The sequence below is a fragment of the Centropristis striata genome, chromosome 5 (assembly GCF_030273125.1).
Source record: "Centropristis striata isolate RG_2023a ecotype Rhode Island chromosome 5, C.striata_1.0, whole genome shotgun sequence".
Taxonomy (NCBI): domain Eukaryota; kingdom Metazoa; phylum Chordata; class Actinopteri; order Perciformes; family Serranidae; genus Centropristis; species Centropristis striata.
In genome coordinates this window covers 33,334,530-33,359,196 of record NC_081521.1, presented here as the reverse complement: position 1 = coordinate 33,359,196, position 24,667 = coordinate 33,334,530, and the positions used below count along the sequence as shown (strand labels likewise).

Genomic DNA, 24,667 nt, shown 5'->3' with positions numbered 1-24,667 from the left:
CTCGATGAACGCTATTAAAATCAAAGCCCTTTTACAGGCTTCTTTTTAAATTCAGTGGCAAGTCACTGCAGTGCATTTCTTTTATATGACAGCATCTGTGTGACATCAGATTATGAAGTCAAGGATCACGTCTGCAGCACTGAAGATAAAGACAAGAAAGGTAACGTTCACAGGCCCAGCGGGTGTGCAGTGAACTGCGCAGTATTGAATGACAAAATAGGACAAAACAATAGAAAAGGATTGTTTGCTTTAAAATGTGAGAAATGTGTAAACATGAAAGTATCCTTGTGTGTGTTTTCGTGCTTTTCACAGGGTTCAGCGCTGGTCAGCCAGGCTTCCTGTCCCTCTGGCACACACAACAAAGCTTCCTGCTCAACACTATGGGGGAGTGGACGAGGCAGCACAATGGCTACCATCTGGGCATTATGAGGACCAGCTCTATGAAGTGGAGCTGCAGAGCTTGGCAAGTTAGAACAATGGGGGATATCTGGGCACCAGAGAGAGCTCTTGGTCCCTGCAGCAGCAAGAGCACAGAAAGGACTATTCTTTACCAGGGAAAACAATAATGTGGTTTCCTTAAGCTTTGTGATCTACATAATGGAGCAGAAAAACGGTGAGAGATAAGTATTGATTACCCGATGTGGTTTGTCCTCAGTGAGATCTCCAGCTCCCTCAAGACTTTTGTAGATTCCTGCACCCGCCGGCGAAACTTCTGCAACACATAAAGCAAGTTTTGCTGAAGAAATGTCACTGTACTTCAGTAAAAGTACTAATACAACACTGTGAAATTACTCCACTACAAGTAAAAATCTTATTGAAGTAAAAGTACAAAAGTATCAGCATCAAAATGTACTTAAAGAATAACTTAAAGAAAAGTGAAACTACTTCTTAGCCAGAATGGACACACTATATATATTCTAAACATATTATTTGATTATTTGTATTGATGCATTTATGTAACCAGGGTTTTAGTTTTATAAAGATAATTTTAACTATTTAATATTCTCTTATGTGGTTTAATGTAAAAAAACATCACTATACTATGCTACTATCACTATCATACTTTAATCACTTTAAATTTATCATGTTATTTATGTTAAATCTTGACCTAAAATGTAACTATAGCTTTCAGCTTAATGTAGTAGTTGTTGTTGTAGAAGTATAAAGTTAATGGAAATACTCAAGTAAAGTACACATACTTAAGTACAGTACTTGAGTAAATGTACTTAGTTACATTACTTGACTGCGGGTAACAGACTGAGAGAAAAACAGGTTCCTATTAAAGAGAACTTGACCAGTTTTAGCATTACACTTTTGTTTCTTCAGTTCCTACATTACCCACAATACAATTTGGCTATCAACAGTTCGGAGATTTGGGTGTGTCACGCTGTTATTGGCTTGCGATGGGGCGATATACGATTTTATCACGGATGGCAATAAAAACCCTCACAATAAATAGGCCATGGTGAATTTTCAGTATTGGGATAATTGTAAATAGCCCTACGTTGATTTTATAATTTATTTTGAACAGCCACAAGTGGGAGCATGCATCTTTCGATCCAGCTTCTTAAAAATCCCAAGCCTGGCAATGAGGATGAAGGCTCGGCTTACCAATTGTATCCCCCATAAAAATGTTCAATTGGATGTGTGGAAACACTATGAATGAAAAAACTAATGGACATAGAGATGGTGAAGGTTTGTCTTGTTTGAAATCTTAAAGTTTCCTCAAAAATGGAAGATAAAGTCATTCCTGTATGTTTTTAGTTTACAGTATTTTTTCATGATTATCAGGATAATACTGTGAATCACGGTATTTTTGTCAGGACAATCATAACATGAAAATGTATATATTATTGTCCTAAAGCAGAGCAGGGCAGCAGGGGTCTGGTGAGCTCACTTCTTTCTAAATCCAGACCCCCCGGGATTTTTTCACCAGCTCTATTTGACTTCATCAACCACAAAACCTTTATAAAACATTTTCACACTTCCCAACACCTGTTAACGGACTGTGAGGTGTGAAAACGTAGGTGTGGACTTTCCCTTTCAGTAGGAACACATTTGAAAGGTCATCGGTGCTCTCCCACCTTTCGCGTGACTCCGGGGTCTAAGTATCCTCGTAGCTTCTGGATGTAGGTGTGAGGCGGATTCTTCACCTGAAACCTCTCCTGAAGACATACGAGAAGAGAAAGCGTTGTAATGATGCTGAAGTCACTGTGCAGGTGAGTAAAGTGAAGACATTGTGAGTTCTGGTTTTGTCATTTATGAATAAGAGTTTATGAATGCACCTGGTCACAGATCAGGTCCCACTTCTTCTCATTGTCATACTGTCTGAGGAGCCGGGCTTTGTCAGGAGGCAGGTTCATAGAATTCTGGAAATAGAAAATGTAAGCATTAGTTTCATTTAGAACCACATCTTTCCCCTTTTGCTGTTTAAATGTCTATTTATAGCAGCTGTGACTGTGTGTGTGTCTGTGACTTCAGTGACTTAACAGGCCTCTGGCGCCAACTAAAGTTTTGGGGACTTACACCATGACCTCACTTCCTGTGTTGACACTCAGCATCCTGCCGCAGGAGATGATCTGCATCTCATCTGCACTCTCGAGTCTCAGGCAACACTTTGCTTTGACCACAACAAGCCCTCGGCTACAAGTACGGGCCAATTACCAGACCTGTTATCTAATACAGCCATAAAAACACTTGAACGACACACAAGACGTCCCGAGGCAGCCAGTTTACTGTGGCTCAAATTAAACCCTAAATACTCCAATTTGTGTTTGGAAGCACAGTAAAAAAAAAAATAACACACAAACTACACGACACAAGCTTTTTGACGAATAACTTCCTTCGCCAAGAGCCTATAAACAGGGTTTGAAACGGAAATCTTAAAAATGAGGAAGCAAAACAATATGAGGGAGCTCGGCAGCTCCTGAAACTGTTCACCTCAGCGTTTCTCTTTGAAGAGACATGAGGAATTATTTGCACTAGGAGCCATCATTTATACCATATCAACAGAACCCCGTAAGCCTGGCCACAAACAGCCCGTCAGCTTGACTTTCAACCTGCAGCTATAACTCAGCCCTCCGCTCCAAAACCCTTTAACCCATCCCAGGCCAGACGTGATGCTCACACTGTCATTTCCTCCACTGGTGGAGTGGTTGATGGATGGAAAAATGACATATACTTCTTCCTGTGACAACCACTCAGTCTGGAAAGAGTGGAACATCACATGCAAGTATTTTCGGGACCACATTGTTCACATTATCAGCAGTTTATGAATCATGGTAAATAAACGGTGTTCTTCCATTTCTTGTCAGCTGACTAATATTTGCACATTAAATAGCATATTTCCGTAATAACAAATTACAAAACACGCAGCAATCTGAAATTGCCAAAAGAAGCCCTTCAAATATCTACCACCAAAATATAGGCATGTGAGGCCTAATTTGAAAGATAAAATCTTCTTGTTTTTGAAATGTTTGTTTAGCATGCCGCTAAAACAGTTCAAACATGGCTCAAAAAAGTTGCTTTGGTCATTGTCCATAATAAGTCATATTTGAATAACAATAAGTAGAAATATTACCACATAACTTCTACATTTCGGCAACCACACCTGTATAAGATTTCTGACCAATCAGAAACCACAATTGTCTTTTTTCAGTTTTTCAGAAAAATGACCAAATATGGTCACTTCTGGTTAAAAAAAACAAGATTGCAACGACGAAACTCAAGGCTTCAGTACCATACTTCACAAAACAATGGTTTTACAGTGACTATGTCCACTTATTTTATACAGCATGTTGTCCTAACCTTATGGGAAGTTTTTAGTCTTTGGTTTTTCTCCCAAACTATAGAATGTGTGTGAAATAAAGAGGCATTTGGTAATTATATGCAGTAAAGAAATCTATAGAAAACAAAGTCACCTCAAGCTGGTGTGTTTCACCAAAAATACACCTTTTATCACAGCAAGCAACTTTAAAAATAGAAATTAAAGTAAACATTTGAACTTTCTGATTTCTGAGTTAATGAAAGTTATGAAAGTTTTTGTTAGAAAAAGTAACCAAAACTAAGCTTAAAATTGTGATATTTCTGTCAAAATCACTTTATTCTACATGTCTCATTTAAAAATGGATTTCTCATAAAAGAAATGTTTGGAATAACTGTTAAAAACATTGAATTCTGCTCCTCAGCAACACTGTGAAGACATGATTGATTCTGCTGAGATGAACGGTCACATGACAAATATTCACTGAAAATCTGTTTACACAGAGCAGAGAGGAGAGGACAGGAAAGGCTGCAAGTAGAGGTTGTAAAAATGCAAATAGTTCAATATGTCCAGCACATTGCACAAAGGATATTTCTGAGAGGACTTATATATTGCAGTGGAAAAACAAGGCCACAGTGAGTAAAATGTAAAAAGAGCAAAATAACATCCTGGAAAAGCTTGGCGTTCAGAGGGTTGAGATTTCAAAAAACAAAAACTCACATCATGAAGGAGCTACGTATGACCATAGTGGGAAACAGTGCAGAGATGTTGCAAATGGGCCATTTGACATAACCTGCTTTATAAAACCCACGCAGGAGAGAAAGAGAAGCAACATGCACGCCAGATGTGCAGAATTCCAGGAGGAATGTGTCCTGTTTATGGTAGTAGTTTATAGTAGTAAATTTTCTCTCTTGTCTGACCCCCGAGCTGCTCTCCCCTCCTCTGTCTCTCCTGGGAGAAATTTCACCTACAACACAGTCTTTAGGAGAGTCGTCTGCGGAAGTGAAGAGCAGTATTGCCCATCTGTATCTGTCGCTGATAAAATATCTGTCTCTGAGCAGCCGGACATTACTTTAACAAGTATGGGCCGCTGATAAGTTATAATAGTACAGTAAATATTACCCTCCAGTTGGTGACCATTATCAGAAAACAGTAATATATATAGGCCTATATATATATATATATATATATATATATATATATATATATATACATATATAAATATATTTTTAATCACATATTCAAAGACCTTTCTCTTATTAATTTAATAATCAAGGCAATGTGATTAATCATTGGGATTTACTGATGATTTACTGACCTGAAGCGATTCATTGACTAATCAATTGCCAGAAAATTAATTGGCAGCTATTATGATGATGGATTAGTTGTTGTTATATAAGTAACAATGCCAAATATCTGCTGGTTTCAGATGTCATGATGTTCATTTTCATACTGTAGGTTTTGGACAAAATAAGACATTCAGGGATGTTACCTTAGACTCTGGCAAACTGTAAATGTCATTTTTCATAGATTTTTGGGACATTTTATAGACAAAACAACTAATTGATTATTTGAGGAAGTATCAGGCAGAATAATTGATAATAATCATTTGTTGTTGCCCTAATTTACTGCATGTGGGAGTAAGACTGACCCAATCTAATTTTAATTACTTGTCTTAGCATATATGTAGCTTTGATTTTTCTTTGTTTTAGTCACTATTATTTATTTACTTGAAATAGCTGCACTTATTTTCTTGCACTTTTATGTTGCACACTGCTGAAGAGCTGCAAAACAGCTTTCAAAGTGCAGGGATGATAAAGATCTATTCTATTACTCTGCATTATGATAAAGTAATGACAAAGCACCTATTGCACTAAGCGGATCTCTTTCATTTACACTCCAAATAATGTTCTACAGGCTTGAGTTTAAGTCAAACACCTGAGTGGTTAATGAAAACTAAGCCCAGATCTCATCTCCAGCATCTGTCCGGGCCCAGAGCCTGTTTGGTTTTGTTTTCTCGGTCAGTCATGCATACTAAAGTAGAACTGTGGGGCACTCAGGCAAAAGAGCAAGCTATCCTTCTGTATTAATTTAATTCTGAATTACTGGAAAACATGCAGAGCAGACACACACAGATGTTCATCCATTTAGACAAAAGGAGCAACATAAAGTCAAAACCTGCCCACTGTTACTGGATTTAAAAAGCATGAATAAAAAGTGAAAAAAGAGTAGAATTTCAGTAAACGATGAGTAAATGCAGAAGGTTCCCTGCCATTGTGAGCCACGAGGACACACAGAAGACTTTGATGTTTAATACGGTCCTGCTCTTTGTCAGTTAGAGCCTCAGGTAATGTAAACAAATACAGGTGGGGCTGCGAGCAGATGTGTGGAGCTACAAATATTGCTGGAAGGACAGACGAGGTAGAGACAAGGTTTCTCCTGCGACCAGGAAAAAGGCAGAGGGGATGTTTCCTTTCTGACTAGATTTGAGTAATTTGAGCCAAGTAACCCAATTTAGCTAATTTCATTTCACTTTCTCCCACAGTGATACAATCTTGCACTTCCTGTGTTTATAAGAAGCTAAAAAGAGGTTGTTTTATGAGGGAGCAGTGGCGCTAGTTTAGGATTCATCATCCCATTTTAGGAGTTAAATACTACAGAAATGCCAAAAATGTTTGATGCTTGTTATGTTTCCACGTTGCCCACATACTCCTCCAGCGAGGCCCTTCGTGTTTGACCTGAGACTGGCCTGACAAAAGATTCAATGTGGCGCTTTGTTTTGATTTGGTGCTGTGCCATTCCCATCCTTTGACATTTGAGCTATTTTTTTCCTCATAGAAAATCGCTAACAATGGCTGGTGGGCAGGGTCAGCGTATGCCCCCTGGTGCTGTGTGGAGCAAAATCGGGCGAAAACACAACACCAGTTAACTGCACAACCAGATGAACTGGTTCCATTATCACCACTATCTCTGCAATCATTAGGCCCCCATTGTGAGTCTGAACAGGAGGCTGGGTTTCCAAACAGAGAATGAAAACCGCACTGTACTAAACTATAATATGATTAAACTTGTTAAAAAACTGTGTTAATCTTTTTTTTTTGTTGCTTTTCTTGTGGATATCTCTTGCACGCAAGTCAGTTATTAAAAAAAGCAAAGAAATGTGGTGATAAAGATATATTGGAGGAAATGAGATCTAAAAATGAATAGTTTATGGACATAAAATGAATTAACATTAATGTATATTCATAATTTAAAAACTGTTTGTTATATATATATTTATTATTTATTTATATGTTATATATATTTTTTATGTATCTATTTATATATTATATTATTATATGTATTATATTATTTATTATGTTCATTTAATTTCTGTTTTCTTTTTATATTATTGTAAATTGAACACATTTTGGGTTTTGAATAAAACTATGGCTGCATCTAAAGATTATTTGCATTGTTGATTAAATTAGTCAACAATTTTGATTATTTTAACACTTTTTTGGTCTATAAAATGTCAGAAAATTGTGAAAATGTGTTTCCCAAAGGCCACAATGACAGCCTCAAATTTCTCTGAAAAAATATTTAATTAAGTGGAAGTGTTTAGAGGTTAAAGGATGTTGAGGAGAAGCGCTAAACTCAGAGAGGGCATAAACTCTAAAACAGAGAGACATTTGAGCCGCTGACAAAGGAAGACGGAGGTTTTAAAGATCAACAGTTAAAGTAGTTGAGGGGGGTCAGGTTGCAGGTTAAGGAGGCATGGAGAGTCCAGGAGAGCCATCAGGGACTCAGCAGAGCGATCCAGTCACGCACAGACCCCCACAGCCGAGGGGGGATGCTGCAGAGCCCGTGGTCACTTTACACATCAGAGTCAAAAGGGCAACTCCGTCCGTCCTGAGCTGGACGGCTTCCTAATCCGAGCTGATTTACAATCAGCCTTGAGTCGAGTTTATGACTACAAGCTCCGGCCAGAAGCTCCCTGAGAGACAAATGGAAAAGAGTGACGGGATGTTTCCCCCCTGATCTTTTTCACAGCTTCACACTTTGAGTCAGGATAAGATATAACGCCACCATACACCAAACTAAATCACTCTTCATTTCAGAGCCCTGCCTGCAGAACTTCCTCAGCCTGTTTGTTTTTGGAGAAGAAAAAGTTTTTCCCTAGGTTGTTCCCAGGCATGTAGCAGACATCTATTCTGAAAGTTACCTAGCCAAGTGGGATTTTTCTTTTATACATGATAAAAGGATTGGAATTTCCCATAAAATACCCTTAAATATATTATACAGTAACAATGAAATGATGCATTTAAGCTTGTTTACTTTTGCTTGGAAGAGAAGACAAAATGTTTGACTATTTGACCAATATTTTCACTGTTTTTATAGTAAATCTTATAAGGAGTGAAGGCCTGACAGTGAAAGTGATTGTGACAAGATTTGAATGGACTTTAATTTTTTTTTTTTTGCAATATTGTTAGAAAGTTTTGTTCAGCATTCTGGTTATAGCTCACATGACTTTGTGGTGGCTTATAAGCCCTAATAATATGCAAGACACAATGATAAGAAATGTATTGTGCTTTTTCTTACCCCATGAAAATCTAATTCTAGCCTATAAGTGACCAACTAAGCAGATGCATTCATTCTCCCCTTTGTGCCCTATCACTGTGTTGGAAACGCAGACTCTTGTGCTTTTTTATCTACTTTGCTAAGTTTACACAGGCCAGACTTAGTTGTCATCAGTTCAGAGGGAAAGGAGTGGGCGGCAGGGAAAGAGCTCTCTGTGCTGGACAGAGCCTGTGGCAGTTCAGACAGACTTCACCCCCAATGAGTCTGAGTGTCTGCTCATCAGGGTGCGGTCCAGGAAGAAGGGACCTGCAGCAGGACGTAGCGCCAGGGTCACAGCCGGACACGACCATGCACTGAGCTCAGGGCACACGCTCAAGACAAGGCGGGGTCATTAATCTGCTTGTGTGCGGCACAGCTCTTACACAGCGGCAAGTCAAGGTGCTACGCAGAGATTTCTAGATACTCGTAAACAATATTAAACATTTTAGAAGGTGTTCAACTTTTTGGGCAACAGGCTTTAGAGCTGCAGTGATTAGCCGATAAGAAAACTCGCTATTTTGATAATCGAATAACTGCTTAGGTAATATTGAATATTGAAAATATTGCTTGAAAAGCCTCTCAAATATGGAGAATTCCTGCTTTTGCCTGCATAATATCATATCAAACTAAAAACCTTTGGATTCGACAAAACAAGCTATTTAATGATGAATAATTGATGGAAAATTGCTGCAACCAATTATTTGCATTGTTGATCAATTTGGTCTTTTTTTTTAAATAGTTATTAGTTATATTAGTATTAGTATATTATTAGTTATATAATTAAAATATGTCAAAGAATTATGAAAAAACGTGTAAATGATGCCCTCAAGATTTCTCGTTTTGACCACAAATATTCAGTTTACTGTCATTGAGGAGAAAAAATACCAGAAAATGTTCATATTTAAGAAGATAGCATCAGAGGATTTTTATCATCACCCTGGACTTTGAGAAGACAAGATGGACATTTTTCTCTATTTTATGTCATTTTATGAATCCAAAGATTAATCCATTTATCTGGAAAATAATCATCCTGTATTAGAGTGATATATATTTTCTCATCTTACCTATTTCCCAAAATGTCAAACTGTTTCTTTAAAGACATCAGTGTAATCTGAAACTGTGTCATGTTGTTCCTAATCCATCAGTTGATCTCTAGATAAGTAATATCATTTTAAAATCAATACTCCGACCTTTTAGTTTCTAGTTTGGGGACTGGAGAGTAAATTTAATATATTCTTGTTTTTGTTACAGCTGAAGCAGCTGAAGCCTGAAAAGAATAAAAACAGTACCTTAGCAACTGGAAATTAAATTATGAATCAGCTTTTTCAGATCCTCTTTGAGCGTGTGACTCTTTCTTTACTCCTCAGAGAATAAAAGGCTGCTGACACTGGAAGTGATTCCATTTGGCTGCTAAAATGTCCAAGATAACACTATCTTCACTCTCTTTGCATTTTCAGAAGATCAAAATGGGAAACAGAGTGTACGGCTTTTTAATGTTATCACCAATAATATCAGAGGAGAATTCTTGTCTGGCACTGATTTCTTAATCCAAATAAAATCACTGAAATATCATTTCAAAGCAGCTCGGCTACGTATGAAAAAGCACATTTCTGAAAGTTTTTCAATGATCTTGTACAAAAGAAAATAGTGAACCATCCAATGAAGGTGAAGATAAGACCAGTAGCTCTTTAATGAAATTTACTGTCTGAAGAGGTTGGAAGCAGCCAGACCACTGATCCCTGTCAGGAAGTAGAGCCAACTAGGAGGCAAAGAAAACACCATGAATATGGGACCTGGCATGACTATGTGTTTTCTTTAAGAATATTTCAAGCCCTCACAATGAGAAAAGAAAGTGATGCACCAGTTCTTCTGCCAGACGTGGCAGGATTTAGTTCAAGATAAATGTGTCTCTCAGGAGAAAAAAGAAAAGAAGAGAAAATCTCCACCCTCACAAATGCTCAGAAGGACCATAGACTGTATAAAACGAGTGGTACAGATATCTTCTATTGGTTTGTGGAGCTCTGTAGCTACTGTAGCCCCTTTCAGACTGCCGTTCCAAGCCTCGATATTTACACCTCTGTGACGTTTCACCTTTAGTCTGAGCGTCCCATAGGCGTAATGGAGGGACCAAGTGATCCCAGTTCTGTACCGCCTTTAGAGGTAGTAACAGAGGGGTTAAATTGGCGAGACGGTTTGATATGGGATCAATGTGAACTGACGGAGCCGACAAGACGGAGAATACGTGACATACGTTATTTGTGCGACCAACACTTAGGTAACAAGAAAGGAAGTGGAGCGTATCATCAGAAACACGCCTCTCTCTTGAGTCCGACAGTAATTGAATCATGTTCAGCAAAATGCAAAACAACTTTGCTTGAGTCTGTAGAAGCTCTACAGCGAGAAACAGCACCGGGCAGTTCGTCTGCCATCATTGTTTTGAATCCCCTCGCTGCTGCCGTTGCTTACTGTACACATACTGTCACTGCTCTGTTACCACTACCGTCTCCAATAACAACAAGCTTTGCAGAATCAGTATAAATGTCCGAAGGCGAATTGACGGCAAAGCTCGTTACAACAGTTTTGCAGAAACGCAGTATGAAAAGAGCTCTTGATTAGCAAGGTGCATCTGTTATTTACAGATGCAAATGTACATACTGTGGAAAAAATAGCCGACTCCTTAGTAAACCAAAGAGGAGAGTTTTAGGTGTGCAAAATGTTCCAATTAACTGTCATGAACTAAAAACATGCTGAAAGGGTCAAAGTTTTAAGATGAAAACACCCAAAACAAGTTCAAGGTTATTAAAATGTGCACAGTGTCATGTATCCATATTGGTACGCCTCAATTATGAATGACAGGTTGCCGTTCTCGCAACTTGTATATCACAATGTAGCCTTGCTCTAAAATCATACCCTGCTTTCTCATCGATCTTACTCTAAATGGGACCATAATTTACAAAATGAACACCATGCCATATTGAAGAAAACCTGAAACTATAGATTGAGACCTTAAACCCATTCAGAAAATGTTATCTGAAGTAATAAATTAAGTAAGAAATAAGGTCATTTTCTCATAGACTTCCATGCAATTGGACTGAAAGCAGGTTTAAGACACTCTGAGGTTATGTTCGCTTCTTTTACGCAGTCTAAGAGAAAGACAGGAAACATAGAATCAGCTCCTGGGCGTCTGTGTGCTGCCCGGTACATGTCACATACACTGATGACTGCATGAGGTGGGGCTAAATGACATCATTCATGGTAAACGTAAGTGTGAATCACACTACCACACCAGCTTTTCATTAATGAATGTTGCTGTCAGTGCTATTGTTTAGATTCCTCCTCTTCCTTGCTGTTGAAACACAAAGAGAGGAGACAGGATGAGAGGATGCCGTCACTGGGCTGCAGGGACTTCCTTTACTCTTCAGGAAATCAAAAACTGCCTTGTGTAATTTTAGGTTTGCAGCATAGCTGTTACGTGTAATACGAGCATGCTTTTTTCTGTGCACATCCACTCCATCAATGTGTTCGTGTGTGAATGGATTGTAGGTGTTTTTCCAGCTCCCAGGTAAGCCTTGTGGAATTGAAAGCGACAGAGCCGAGTGTGAGAAAACACTGCCCACTCTTTCTCCGAGAAGACATTCGATCACCCGGGCGCTCTTTTGCGTGGTAACTCGAACCGGGCAATCACAACAAAGCTGGAGTCCCCCTGCACAAAGATGCTGGAAGACCAGGACGCTAACAAAGCAGACGCTAACCATCCGTCGTCCCAGATACAGAGACTGAGGGAGGGAGGGACAGAGAGCAGAGAGGGCAGGTAGTTGTTCTAACAGGCAGAGAAGTAAAGTTTTCATCAAGATCACTTCTCCTCCCTGTCCACTCCTCCTGGTGCTGGTCCTTGTTGACAAAGCAAACATGCTTATTAAGTGCTTGTTAATTAAGATAATTAGCATAACAGGTAAGGGCACACCTCGTCTACATGCAGACGTGGAGGCAGTGACGAAACCACATTCTTGACATGTGAAACAAGAAAGCAAGAAGCAAGTGAAAACAATGTAAAACAAGCAATAAACATAATTAAAGGTTAATTGCTTTTGTTGATGCATTATATAGTAAACTACAAACAAGGGCTAAAAAATAGAGATTTTATTTGGAGCTGCAACTTTTAGTCGATTAATCGATCAGTCAATTGACTGAATTAAATTGGCAATTATTTTGATCATCGAGTAATCTTTTTTTTAAGCAAAAGGGCCGAACATTTTCTGGTTTAATGCTTACTAAATGTAATATTTTGATGCTTTTCTTTGCCATTCATGCCATTTTGGGCGGGTGGTAAAAAAAACCATGCCATTTAAAGACGTCTTCTTGAGCTTCTTTTTCCTATTTTCTTAGTTGCAGCTCTAAATTGATTGATTATTAATACATTTGTTTATTCAAGGTAAACGTTTACTCATACACTAATAAAATGTCAGAAAACAGAGACAATTTTAAGTCTCATTTACATTTACATTTAGCAGATGATTTTATCCAAAGCGACTCACAGGGAAAAGGGGGACAATCAAGGTATAGTGCAGTAAGAGCCATTAGCGCAGCAATAAGTGCTAGTGACAATTCTTTAAGGAGTAGAATTATCGTGTGGTGCTAGGAGAGAAGATCCTCTATGAAGAGCTGGGTCTTCAGGAGTTTTTTAAAAAGGTAGAGAGGGACGCCCCTGCTCTGGCAGGAACTGGTAGTGTGTTCCACCAACAGGGAACAAGAAATGCAAAGAGTCTGGATTGCATTGGACAAACGGGTGGCAGAGCCAGGCGCTGTCGATTGGAAGAGCGCAACGGTGGTGAGGTAGCGAATGTCTGATTCAGGGCGTTCAGGTAGGTAGGTGCATTACTGGAGACAACTTTGTAGGCGAGCATTAGAGATTTGAATTGGATGCGGGCTGCAACAGGTAGCCAGTGGAACTCGATGAGCAGCGATGTGACATGTGACCTCTCTATTCCCATAGTTCAAGGTGACGTCTGCATATTGCTGGTTTTGTCTGAATCCTTTAATCAATAAATGTCAGAAAGTCGTAAAAAGTGTCCTTTATAGTTTAGTATAGTCAGAGTTTGAGGCAACATCTTTAGATTGCTAGTTTTATCAGTCAAAGAGTCTAAAACTTCAATACATTAAATAAAAACAGAGAAAAACAGATAATTCTCACATTCTAGACACTGAAACCAAGGGATTGGGAGCATTTTTGCCTGATAAATGCTTTGAAATAATATTAAATGATGGTTATAAATGATCAGAATTGTTGTTGATTCATTTTCTGTCAATCACATATCTGATTACTTGACTTTCATTTAGCTGTTGTAATGACTAAACTTCAGATAAGTGGCATTACAGTTAAAATCATGGAGTGTTAAATGGAGTTAAATGGAGGTTTTCAGGTCCTGTTAGCCTACATCCTTCCCTTCTCCTGTATGAAGGCACCCAGAAGCCTCCTCTCTTCTCCCACGAACTCACATCTCCTACAACGTGACCTCTGAGTCATTCTGTTGAGAGAAATAACTTTCCCTCCAGTCCGCTTCTTTACAACTCAAGACCAAATGGACATTCCACAGCCAGCCAAAGCAACAGGAAGTTGGTTTTCGGTTGATAAATCAAGAGCTACCTCCCAGAACCCATTTGCTAATCCGTTTATTTACCCGGTGACACAACGGTGATCGACAGCGGTGATAGCGGGGTTCAAGCAAGAGAACGTTCATCACAGGGTTCTTGTAGCCAAAAAGATAAAGATGATTTGAAACCAGATGGCTTCAAACGGGAGCAAACTTGAAATGTGTTTACATGAGCTTATCTTGGACGCTTTTGTTCCAAAACAACAGCGAGAAAAAAACTATTCCTTCCCATCTGACAACTATATTTTCCTATTTATTTGTTTGTTTTACTGTATCGAGGAAATGTGAATACAAACAAGGATATATAAGTGAGATTAGGACTGATTTATAAATAGATACTACAATCGGAGGTACTCGTTCATTCTTGTGTGTTGAACATCCTGTTTGTTCTCCTCCGTGCGTCCGAGCAGGGCCAAGGGAAGCCCCGGCCAGCAGATGATACACGCTGGGAATGTCAGGAATGCAGGTACATGAATGCCTCAGTAACTCATGCTGGCCAGGCCTCCTGACACACTGACTGCCCAGTTAAAAAGATGAAGTTCGGCCAAAGAGAAGGGGGAACAAGTCTGAGCTGTATAGAAATAAAAGACTGTATTCAAATTATTTATCTTCTTGGAGGTTGGTGTTGGTGTAGAGTGCTGCAGGACTGACTCCTAAAACATAGAAATTGTTTTTTGTACTTCTGGTTCCCTCATCTCAAAGTCAATTTGTTTTTGGTTTGATGCCTGAAATATAGTCAGTTGTTAACACTTTGTTCTACAGCTTAACGTCAATCAGTACAGATGAATTTTAAAGCTTTTCCGTGTCTTAAAGAAGGCGGTGATTAAATGAGACTACAGACGTTGTTGGGGACATTAAACGTCATCGTTAGGCCTGTCACAAAAACGACATTTTGTTGGATGTTGTCCCACAATAATGCGATAAACCGTGTTGTCATTTTATGACACTGCGATATACAATCCCTGCAGCCCTATGAAATCATCAAACCGTGGCAAGGAGTGGGAACTAAAAAATATCTTTTGTGCAGAATAAACACAGTTATAATGACATAAATCATTAAAAAACGCTAGTTGAATTTCTCTGATAAATTACTTTTTTAAATAAAATGGAATTTATATATACAACACTTTTCCAAGTGCCCACGTGTGTCATTAATATTGGGGGCAAAATTGGATCTCCACATGCTATACATATTGAACTATTACTCTACTCTACTTGCAACCTCTCCTGTCCTCTCCTCTCTGCTCTGTGTAAACAGATTTTCAGTGAATATCTGTCACGTGACCATTCGTCTCAGCAGAATCAATCATGGCTTCACAGTGTCGCTGAGGAGCAGAATGTAATGTTTTTAACAGGATCTAGTTATTCCAAACGGTTTATTTTATTTTTGGCAACTTTTTAAATGAGACATGATATTTTCATATTACATGTCACAAATGTAGGCTTTGTTTTGGTTACTTTTTCTAAGGAAACTTATTAACCTAACCTATTCATGCATTCAAGGACTGTTTGGTGGTTTTTGCATGTTCTTTTTCATGGTGAAGCTAACTTTCTAAAGACTTACAGCAGCCCTGCAGCACTCTATTGGAAAGAGGGGAAATGGTGATAATAAAATAAAGAGGAAGAACAACCAAAACCAAACCACAGTCAAGACACGCTGGCATGAGAGCAAATGAATCATTTTACAAGTCATAAGTCTGAAAAAGTTCCCCTTTGTTTCTCAATGTGACTTCATTCACTTGTTACTGTAAAAAGACAGAAGTAGAAGTCCTGAGAAATGAGGAGATTGGGAAAGGCTACTGTACGTCACTGCAGTAACAGAAATAATGACATCATGTCACTCGTGTGTAGCAGAGGTATAGCTGCTATAATCCACTGGCTTTTTAAACGGGCTTACAGCAGTTCTTCTGAGCGTCCGTGTAAAAGGAGTGTAGCAGCACAAAGGGCACCAGGGGATGAGGCCCCCTTTCTAAAACAACACTGACTGACAGAGTCCCCATTGTATTGAGGAGGAAACCACTTCTCCAACCTACAGCCGTGGTGCAGCTGCATTAGAGCAGCATGTAAACCCCCACAAATGCACGCACCAGAAAAAAAACACTTACATATGCATATAAATAGGAAACACATGCAGTGTCTTTATATATACAGTAGTGTTCAAAATAATAGCAGTCCAATGTGACTAACCAGATTAATCCAGGTTTTTAGTATATTTTTTGTTGCTACATGACAAACAAGGTACCAGTAGGTGCAGTAGATTCTCAGAAAACCAACAAGACCCAGCATTCGTGATATGCAGCTCTTAAGGCTGTGCAACTGGGCAATTAGTTGAAAGGGGTGTGTTCAAAAATATAGCAGTGTCTGCCGTTGACTTTACAAACTCAAAACTTTTTTGTACAAACTTTTCTGTTTCTAGGATTTAGCAATCCTGTGATCGCTAAACTAATATTTAGTTGTATGACCACAGTTTTTTATAACTGCTTTACATCTGTGTGGCATGGAGTCAACCAACTTATGGCACCTTTCAGCTGTTATTCCACTCCAAGATTCTTTAACAACATTCCACAATTCATTTACATTTCTTGGTTTTGCTTCAGAAATGGCATTTTTGATGTCACCCCACAAGTTCTCAATTGGATTAAGGTCCACTCCATAACATCAATGTTGTTGGCTTGGAACCAAGATTTTGCTGGTTTACTAGTGTGTTTGGGGTCATTGTCTTGTTGAAACACCCATTTCAAGGGCATGTCCTCTTCAGCATAAGGCAACATGACCTCTTCAAGTATTTTTGACATATGCAAACTGATCCATGATCCCTGGTATGTGATACATAGGCCCAACACCATAGTAGGAGAAACATGCCCATATCATGATGCTTCACTGTCTTCACTGTGTACTGTGGCTTGAATTCAGAGTTTGGGGCTCGTCTCACAAGCTGTCTGTGGCCCTTGGACCCAAAAAGAACAATTCTTCATCCTTAAATAGGGGCCACCTGATTCACACCTGCATTTTCACAAAATTGATGACCTCACTGATTGAATGTCACACTGCTATTTTTTGAACACACCCCTTTCAACTAATTGCCCAATTGCACAGCCTTAAGAGCGTGCATATCACAAATGCTGGGTCTTGAATCTACTGCACCTACTGGTAACATATGTGTTTCATCATGAATTTCTTTATTTATCATGAAGACATTTACAAAAACAAAGCTCTTCACGAACTCAAGAATGGCATCGATATTTTCATCCTGCTCTCAGCAAGAAAGCAAATAAGCACCCAAAATGTCAATATATGTGGACATGTTATATCTGCTCAGTCATGGTCTTTAACTTGACCTTTGCTTTCCAAAATAACTGCAAGGCGAGAGGTGGAGAAGCACTAAAACTCCCCATAATGGCTGGTCCTGAATGGGGAATTGTAGCCCGAGGGTGCAGAGAGCCAGGTGGACAGCCTTGTGCTGAACCCCCCCTGCCTGCTATGCTGCTCTAAAACTAAGTTAACTGTGTGCTCTCAACTCCCATAATCCCCCTCTTCCTGGGACGTAGCGGTGGGTGGCTGAGCCAGATGTACACACTCTTCCAACTAAAGAGATGCAACAAACACATTTTCTCCTTTTTAGAGAAGATGATGCGTGTGAGAAAGGGAGTGGTCGACATGCTCGGCACATAAATAAACTGCGACCGCCATTAAACAAATAAAAATGATTTAGGTTTGATGTCCAATAAACACATCGCACAGCTTGACTCCATTAGTTCCACATGAGTGGCATCTAACAGACACTGCAGCTTTCTTTAGACTTCAGCCATCAAGAAACAGTGATGTCAGACACGGGCGCTGGAGTCACATTGTCAGCATGTCTGATTTCACTGACTAAACTTTTTCATCTGTTGTTTTCCCAACATTTGCTTAACGGTGAGAAAATCTAATCTCAAAAGAAAAGCTTCAGCGGCACATATACGTGTGATGCAACTCCATGTCATAGTATGAAAGATGTGAGCAAATCCAGTGCAATCAAGTGGTGAAAATTATCCCAGGCTGCTCCCGTAACAGCTCTTAAATATGTGTGCGCTGTTTAAAAATGTTGGTAAAGTCATTACAACCAGGAACAGTGGCAGACCGCCAGTTCAAAGGGAATTTTCCCTTTCTGAGTTCTCCTGTGGCCTCAGCCTTGACTAGACCGCAGGAATCCGGTGGTGGATTGGTGCTCGGGCACTTTGAAAGAGGATCCCAGGCCAGGCGAGCACCTTTGAAAACGCCACTTACTTATCTGACATCGACAGAGTCATATGGAGAAGGTTATTTTGTACGGCAGACGCACAGTGAGAGTGAATTCAGGGAACGTAGGAAACACTGAGTGGTTGAGTGAATGAGAGGTTCCAAAACCAAGGATAAGTAAGAGTTAGCAAGGACAAAGAAAGCCAAAAAAACTGGAGAATGCTACCAATGACTAAGATATAAATTTATAGATATGGCTTCTATGTTGTGCATCTGTGAGGTCTAGGAAGATCTGTATCACTTATGGCATGTTAGCAGCCTGCAGGAACACAGTTCTTATTGTAAAGCAAACCAACCACAACAACCATTGCTACAATGCAATTTCCCCTTTAAAAACGAAGAAAGGAAAATGCCAGGCAGCTGTTTCCAGCCACAAAAGGCAGAGCAGTTTCTGAGGATGCTGGACAAAAGAGACGAGTAGGAGACGATGCCTTTAGCACATGTATGCTGCTGGTTAGAACTGACCCAGGCATTTTATTAGCAGACCGCATGAAGTAGTCGAAGCTAACCCTGGGGTCTCACCCCCTCCTCTGCTGCTCCCCTCCACTGACTACAGTAGAGCGGTCCTGGTAAAGTCATTAGCTCTGGGATATAACTACACTGGCGAAGGCTGCTGCACCCATGACATCATAATGGGGCTGCTGTCAGTCCGGTGGGACGTCTCAGAGCTGTGTCTGAGAGGAGAGGGCAGCCCCGCCACGCAGATGCAAGCAGACACATCGTTTCACACCAGAATGCCATCATGCAGCAGGAAACAGAGTGGTCCAGAGGAGGGGAAATTACCCATTTCAAAATATCCATTTATGGAAAATGTGTTATTTGAGGCTGTGACGAAGCCAATTATGTCCCTGCTAACAGATACTGAAGAAAATAATCTGCAAGAGAAGTCTTTAAAGGCAAGACACTGCAGGCAAAAATGTTGTTTTTTTGCACATTTTTTCATGCACTGGTCAATTTTAAGGTTTTGGGCTATTTTCTTTTACATTTTGGTGTTTATTTTACAATATTTGATCCATTTGCGCCTGTAGATTTCTCCTAAATTTACTAATAGTTAGCGTTCTGTTGCAGCGTGAAGTAGTCTAAACCTCGTCATCACAGGCAGTGTTAGAAAGCTCCCACTCTCCTGCACAATATTATGTGTTTTACATGTTCTATATTGTTGTTGCTGTGAATCAGATTCAATATTTTGTCTTCAAAAGTCATTTCCATTCAGAATGGATGAATTCTTAAAGGCCATTTTCTCAAAATTAGTTTTTCTCATAAATCTCAACTCCAGCTGCACTTACAGACACCAAACTTACAAGTTTTATTCCCAACTATATTCCGAAGGTTTTTACAGAGGGGTTTGTCTATACACCAGTCATACCCTGATTTATATTTATATTTTGTTCCTAAAAACATGACGAAAATTGATTTTTTTCCCTATGGCTTCTGACAGTATTTTCTGATTTACGAAATCATAATGGAAATACCCCAGTTTCCTTCTGTAAGAAAACTTCCAATCTAATATATCTACAAATTAAAATAATAACTTTGAAATCTGCTTAATCAAATGTTAAGATTTATGTCCTGGAAACATACGCAAAACCCTGCATATTTAATGAGTCCCTCATTTCCAAGTCCAAACACAAAATTTCAGAAAACTTGTTATGAAAAAAAACTGTCCTAATGTGAATAACAAACTGGGGAAGTTTCACAGTGATATCTATAAGTTTAAATAAATGACCCTATTCACCTGCAATGTCTCCCTTTAAGGCTATTTTTGGCATATATGATAACAACAGATCAATTGCCTGGTCTTCCTGAAGAGCTCTGACCACGAAGACAGAAGCGTTTGATGTACCTTTATCTTGCAACAAGGGGCCAGCAGGGCAGAGATACGACCATTGTGTGATAAGGACACTAATATATACAAGCACTTTCCCACAAAGTAAAGGAAATCTGGAGCTACTGTGGGGCAGGGTGGGGTAGGAGCTTGAAAAATTCTCCCAGACGAAAAACACAACTGAAATGTTGAGTCTACTGCCTCTTGCATTGAAATCATCTGCTCTGCACGGCTGAACATAATAACAGGGATTGACTTTGTGTTACAGGGCAGTCAAACAACTGTTCCAGTCTCTGGGTAGTTATGTATGTTGCTTTCTTTTATGGAAAAGCTACAAATCACATGGAAAAAACTTTATCTAAAAACATCCCGAAGTGTGTGTGTGTGTGTGTGTGTGTGTGTGTGAGAAAGAGACACAAATTAAGCCGTCATAATACAGTGTAGTACAGTGTATAATTGTCATAATCGCTGAGGCTCAGCACAGCAGGCCTTGAATGGCTTCTCGCTGTGCTCGCCTCTTCATATGGAGGGCTTTTCTCTGTAGCTGCTGATAAGTCTGGCAGCCAAATAATGGCTTTGTTCCAGAAAACATGAAGGATCCACAAAGTGTTCAAGACAGAGACGATCTGCTCTTTTGCTGCTCGATGCTGTAATTAAGGACTTAAACAGCTGAAAATCAAGGCCGGGTGTGGTTACACTGGAATAAGTACCTGTGAGAAACCTTCATGCCACTGTTTAACAAAAAATAAACACCCTCTGAGTATGTATTTTATGCTTCTGTGACTCAAGTTGGAGGGATGTTACTGAGCTTTAAGTTTTATGTTTATGTGTGGAGTAAAGCCGGGGTAGAAAGGTTACTCTAATGTGTGACTCAAATATTGGTTCTGTGAATAACACTGAATGTTACTCAACTAACAAAACAAAAAGTAGTTTTTTTGAAGGGTATTCCAGGGTGTCACTGTGAAAAAGGCCAATGTTGCAACCTGATGTAATCATGTCAACACTCCATCAATCAGTTCAAGAGTTCAGGCAAAAGCTCTTATTTCTTAGATATGGCAAAGATGGATATTTTATTTTTCTACCCAAAGACAAACCTTAAGGGAGTATTTCCATAATTGCACCCTTATTAGTAGACCACACACACAATAAAACTCACAATTACTGCACTATAACTTGGTGACTTTTAGGTCAGGTTGTCTGTCTATATTGTTTATACTGTTCCTATTTTTTTTATATCCTCTTGTTTAAATTGCCAATACTTTCTTATATTTCTTCTTGTTTGAATTGTTCATTCTGGTTTATGGTATACATTGTTTTTTTTTTTTTTTTTACTATTTATTGTTGTTTTATTGATGCTTCTTCTTTATTTGCAATCCATTTGCTGCTGTAGCACTGAAAATGTAATTAATAAAGTAATATCTTATCTTTTATTTTTATTTTTTTTTACTATAATTTGGCTTTTTGGCCTCTTGGTATATTCTTCTTTAGCTAACTTTTATTTGCCTTGTCACATACATAAACAGAATGCATTAACAGTATTTTATTTAGTTTCTGTATTTTTTTTAGTTTGTATATTTTTTATTAAATCTGTATTTTTTTATTTTAAGTTTGTATATATTTAAGTACAATAAAATACAGTAAAATAAGAAAAACATGATCAGATAAGTGAACAAAACATGTGAATAACAAAAATATATTAGTGACAAAAATAATTGCATGTTCTTTTAAGGAGAAGAAGAAATACCCATCAAAGATAGATAGAACAGACAGACAGACAGATAGATAGATAGATAGACAAATAGATATAGATAGATAGATAGATAGATAGATAGATAGATAGATAGATAGTTAAAGTGTTATAGCAGCAGCAAAAATTAAACACCATACAAAATATGGAAAAGTATTTAAAAAATATAGAAAACAAAATATCTAAGAACAACTGTACAATAAATAAATACAAATAAATAAATAAAAATACGAATTTTCAAAAGTTTACTTAAGTTAAAGTACAGAGTTATTGCAAGAAACAAATCTACTTAAAGGCTCAAAAGTTTCTCATTATGTTCAACTCATTACCAGTGGTGGAATGTAATTAAGTAAAGGGTCTGAATATGCACCACTGGCTTTAGATTATATATTTCTCACAGCTGGAAATGACTAACTGAAGTTATTCACTTGGTTGTTCCCAATAAAAGAAATGTCGCCCTGACGTACAGACGGATGACAGAGTCACTTCACTGTGTTGATTGTCGGTAAAAGTGGGTGTTGACTGTGTGCTCATTATTACAAAGCGCTCAGACAGCTCAGCTCTGCCTGATGTGGAGTGTGCGTGGAGGGGAGGGGAGGGGACAGTCTGACTCGTCGGGTGTGGGAGTTTTGGGGGAATTCAGAAAATGCTGTTTTCAGATGGTTTGCCTGCAGCGAGAAAACTGTAAAAGAAACTGAGATGTGCTCCGTCAAGGATAAACGACAGTATAATGCCCCCCACCTCCCCCCTAACTCTCACCATGCTGTGCTCAGTGTTTGCAGCTTCAGCCAAACGCTGAGTTGTCTGACTTTAGGGGAGACAAAAGAACCGCAGGAGAGAGGGGGGACAGCAGGCAGGGAGTGAGGGGCGGGACAGCAGCACAGGTCGGCTCATTTAATACATCAGCAGCCCATAATGGACGGGAAAGAAATGTAAATAGAGTTTAATGTAAGTTAGAAAGAAAAAAAAACTAAAACAGAAATAACACCATCCATGTGTATGTTGGAACTATTCTGACTATGGAAATGAGGCATATAGAGCCAGAATTAAACTTTAAAATTGACCACATTTTAAAGTTTTTTTACTTACCAAAACAATGGCAAATTTCTCCTCCAGCTCGGTGGGGTCAGGCATGGGGACCTTCAGAGGCATGATGTGATGCTTCATCTCCGACTGGCCGTCCACACTTTCTATATTACCCATTTTGCCACGAGATTTGTTGTTGTATCCTCAATCCTTCAGCTTCTCCTCCAGAGATGATAATCCAAGCAAAAAAAAAAAAAAACACACACACAAAAAACCTACAAAATATCCCAACACTTAAATTAAACGGATTAATCCAAATAGTCCAGTTCTCCAAACCGAGATAAACAGCTGACAGTGCAGTAGTCTCGTACCACTGTCCCAAAATGCCATTTACACTCACTTACTCACGCGTTCAGCTTTACAGTGCGCTCCACTGTAGTTTCCCCTAAAAAAAACTTTTCAAAAGTCACAATCAAAGTGCAGCTGCTTTCTCTTCCAGAAAATACTTTCTAATTTGCCTGGCCAATCCATTACTTAAAAACAGATTTTCCTTCGCGACTGATAACTTTCAAATCCCGACCGACAGTTACTTTGCTGCTCAACTTTCTTGGCTACGACGTGTTTCCATTCATTATTGTTGTGTGATCCTGATTAGACTCTTTGCTGCTGCCTCCACTCACTGGGCAGGTTTTCTGCTCCAATCCCGCCCCCAGCTGGAGAAGGCACCATCGCTATTGGTTTAAAGACCTGTCAATCACTTGGCTAAGTTTCCCCCGCCCCCTCACATCTGCAGACAGTCAGCCCGCACACAACTGCACGGAACACTGCGGGTTTGTCAGCACTTTGTCGCCACCTGGTGGCAAGACATGGGAACTTAATTTCATCAACAAAAATAGAAGACAAAAGTATTTAGATATACATTCCCGGTACTTTTTAACGTTTGATTAAAGATTTTATTATTATTTATTTATTTTTGGCTGGAAATGCATATCAATACATTTTGAGTTTGTTTTTTTGACTTTTAAAATTTTGGATGTTCAGTCAGTCATGCTAAAACACACGCAATAATTGAAAAAATATATTATTATTATTATTATTATTATTATTATTTCTATTTTTATTGTTATTATTATTATTATTATTTGATTTTCTGTCACTGTGACAGAACAGACAGCAACATTCAGCACCACTGTGCTTTTTAAAACTATTTATTTCTACCATTGCACTACCTGTACATATTTTACGAACCTCACCTTGTACATATTTTTTCTAATGTCTTTTTTGCTATTTTTAATATTTAATATTTGTATATTTGTACGAGAGAAGCAAAGATTGAGCCATTTGCTTATTTTGACGCTATGGGGCAAACACTTGCTATTTTCTTGTTCCCACAAGAGGTATTGCTGTTTTATGATGCAATGCATCAAAACCTTTTTTTATAATTACTGACATATCCCAGACTGTGAAAATAAGAATTCCCCCCTTGCATATATTACAGAGAAAGTAATTACATTTTTTTGTATTTTTTTCATTAAAAAACAAACAACGGTAGCATTATGTAAACAAAAGGCATTAAAGCCTAAAAATAAATGATGTGCAATAGTTATGATCAGGACAGATGTTGGTTAAAAAACTATAAGTTTCTGAAAGTTGAAAATATAATATATTATGTTTTTCTTACAATATATTTTCTGACAATATATATTTTTTTAGGAAGCAGACAGTTTTGTCCTCTAAGTTACAAAAAATAAAAATCCATCAAAATCAGCATTGCTGAC

General features: G+C 38.6%; 1 protein-coding gene across 6 annotated transcripts in view; it reads right to left on the bottom strand.

Annotated features, from left to right (window-relative positions):
* fmnl3 (formin-like 3) overlaps positions 1 to 23,656 on the bottom strand; it is a 45,550-nt gene extending 21,894 nt beyond the window's left edge. For all 6 annotated transcript variants that reach the window (XR_009394388.1, XM_059332924.1, XM_059332925.1 and 3 more), the window contains exons 1-4: positions 22,953 to 23,656; positions 2,286 to 2,369; positions 2,085 to 2,165; positions 636 to 712 (exon numbers count right to left, since the gene is read on the bottom strand). Coding sequence is in view for 5 of the 6 variants with exons in the window: in XM_059332924.1 (XP_059188907.1) it covers positions 636 to 712; positions 2,085 to 2,165; positions 2,286 to 2,369; positions 22,953 to 23,066 (356 nt within the window). In the remaining variant the exon portion in view is untranslated. The remainder of the gene's footprint in view (positions 1 to 635; positions 713 to 2,084; positions 2,166 to 2,285; positions 2,370 to 22,952) is intronic.
* Between the last annotated feature and the right edge of the window lie 1,011 nt (positions 23,657 to 24,667).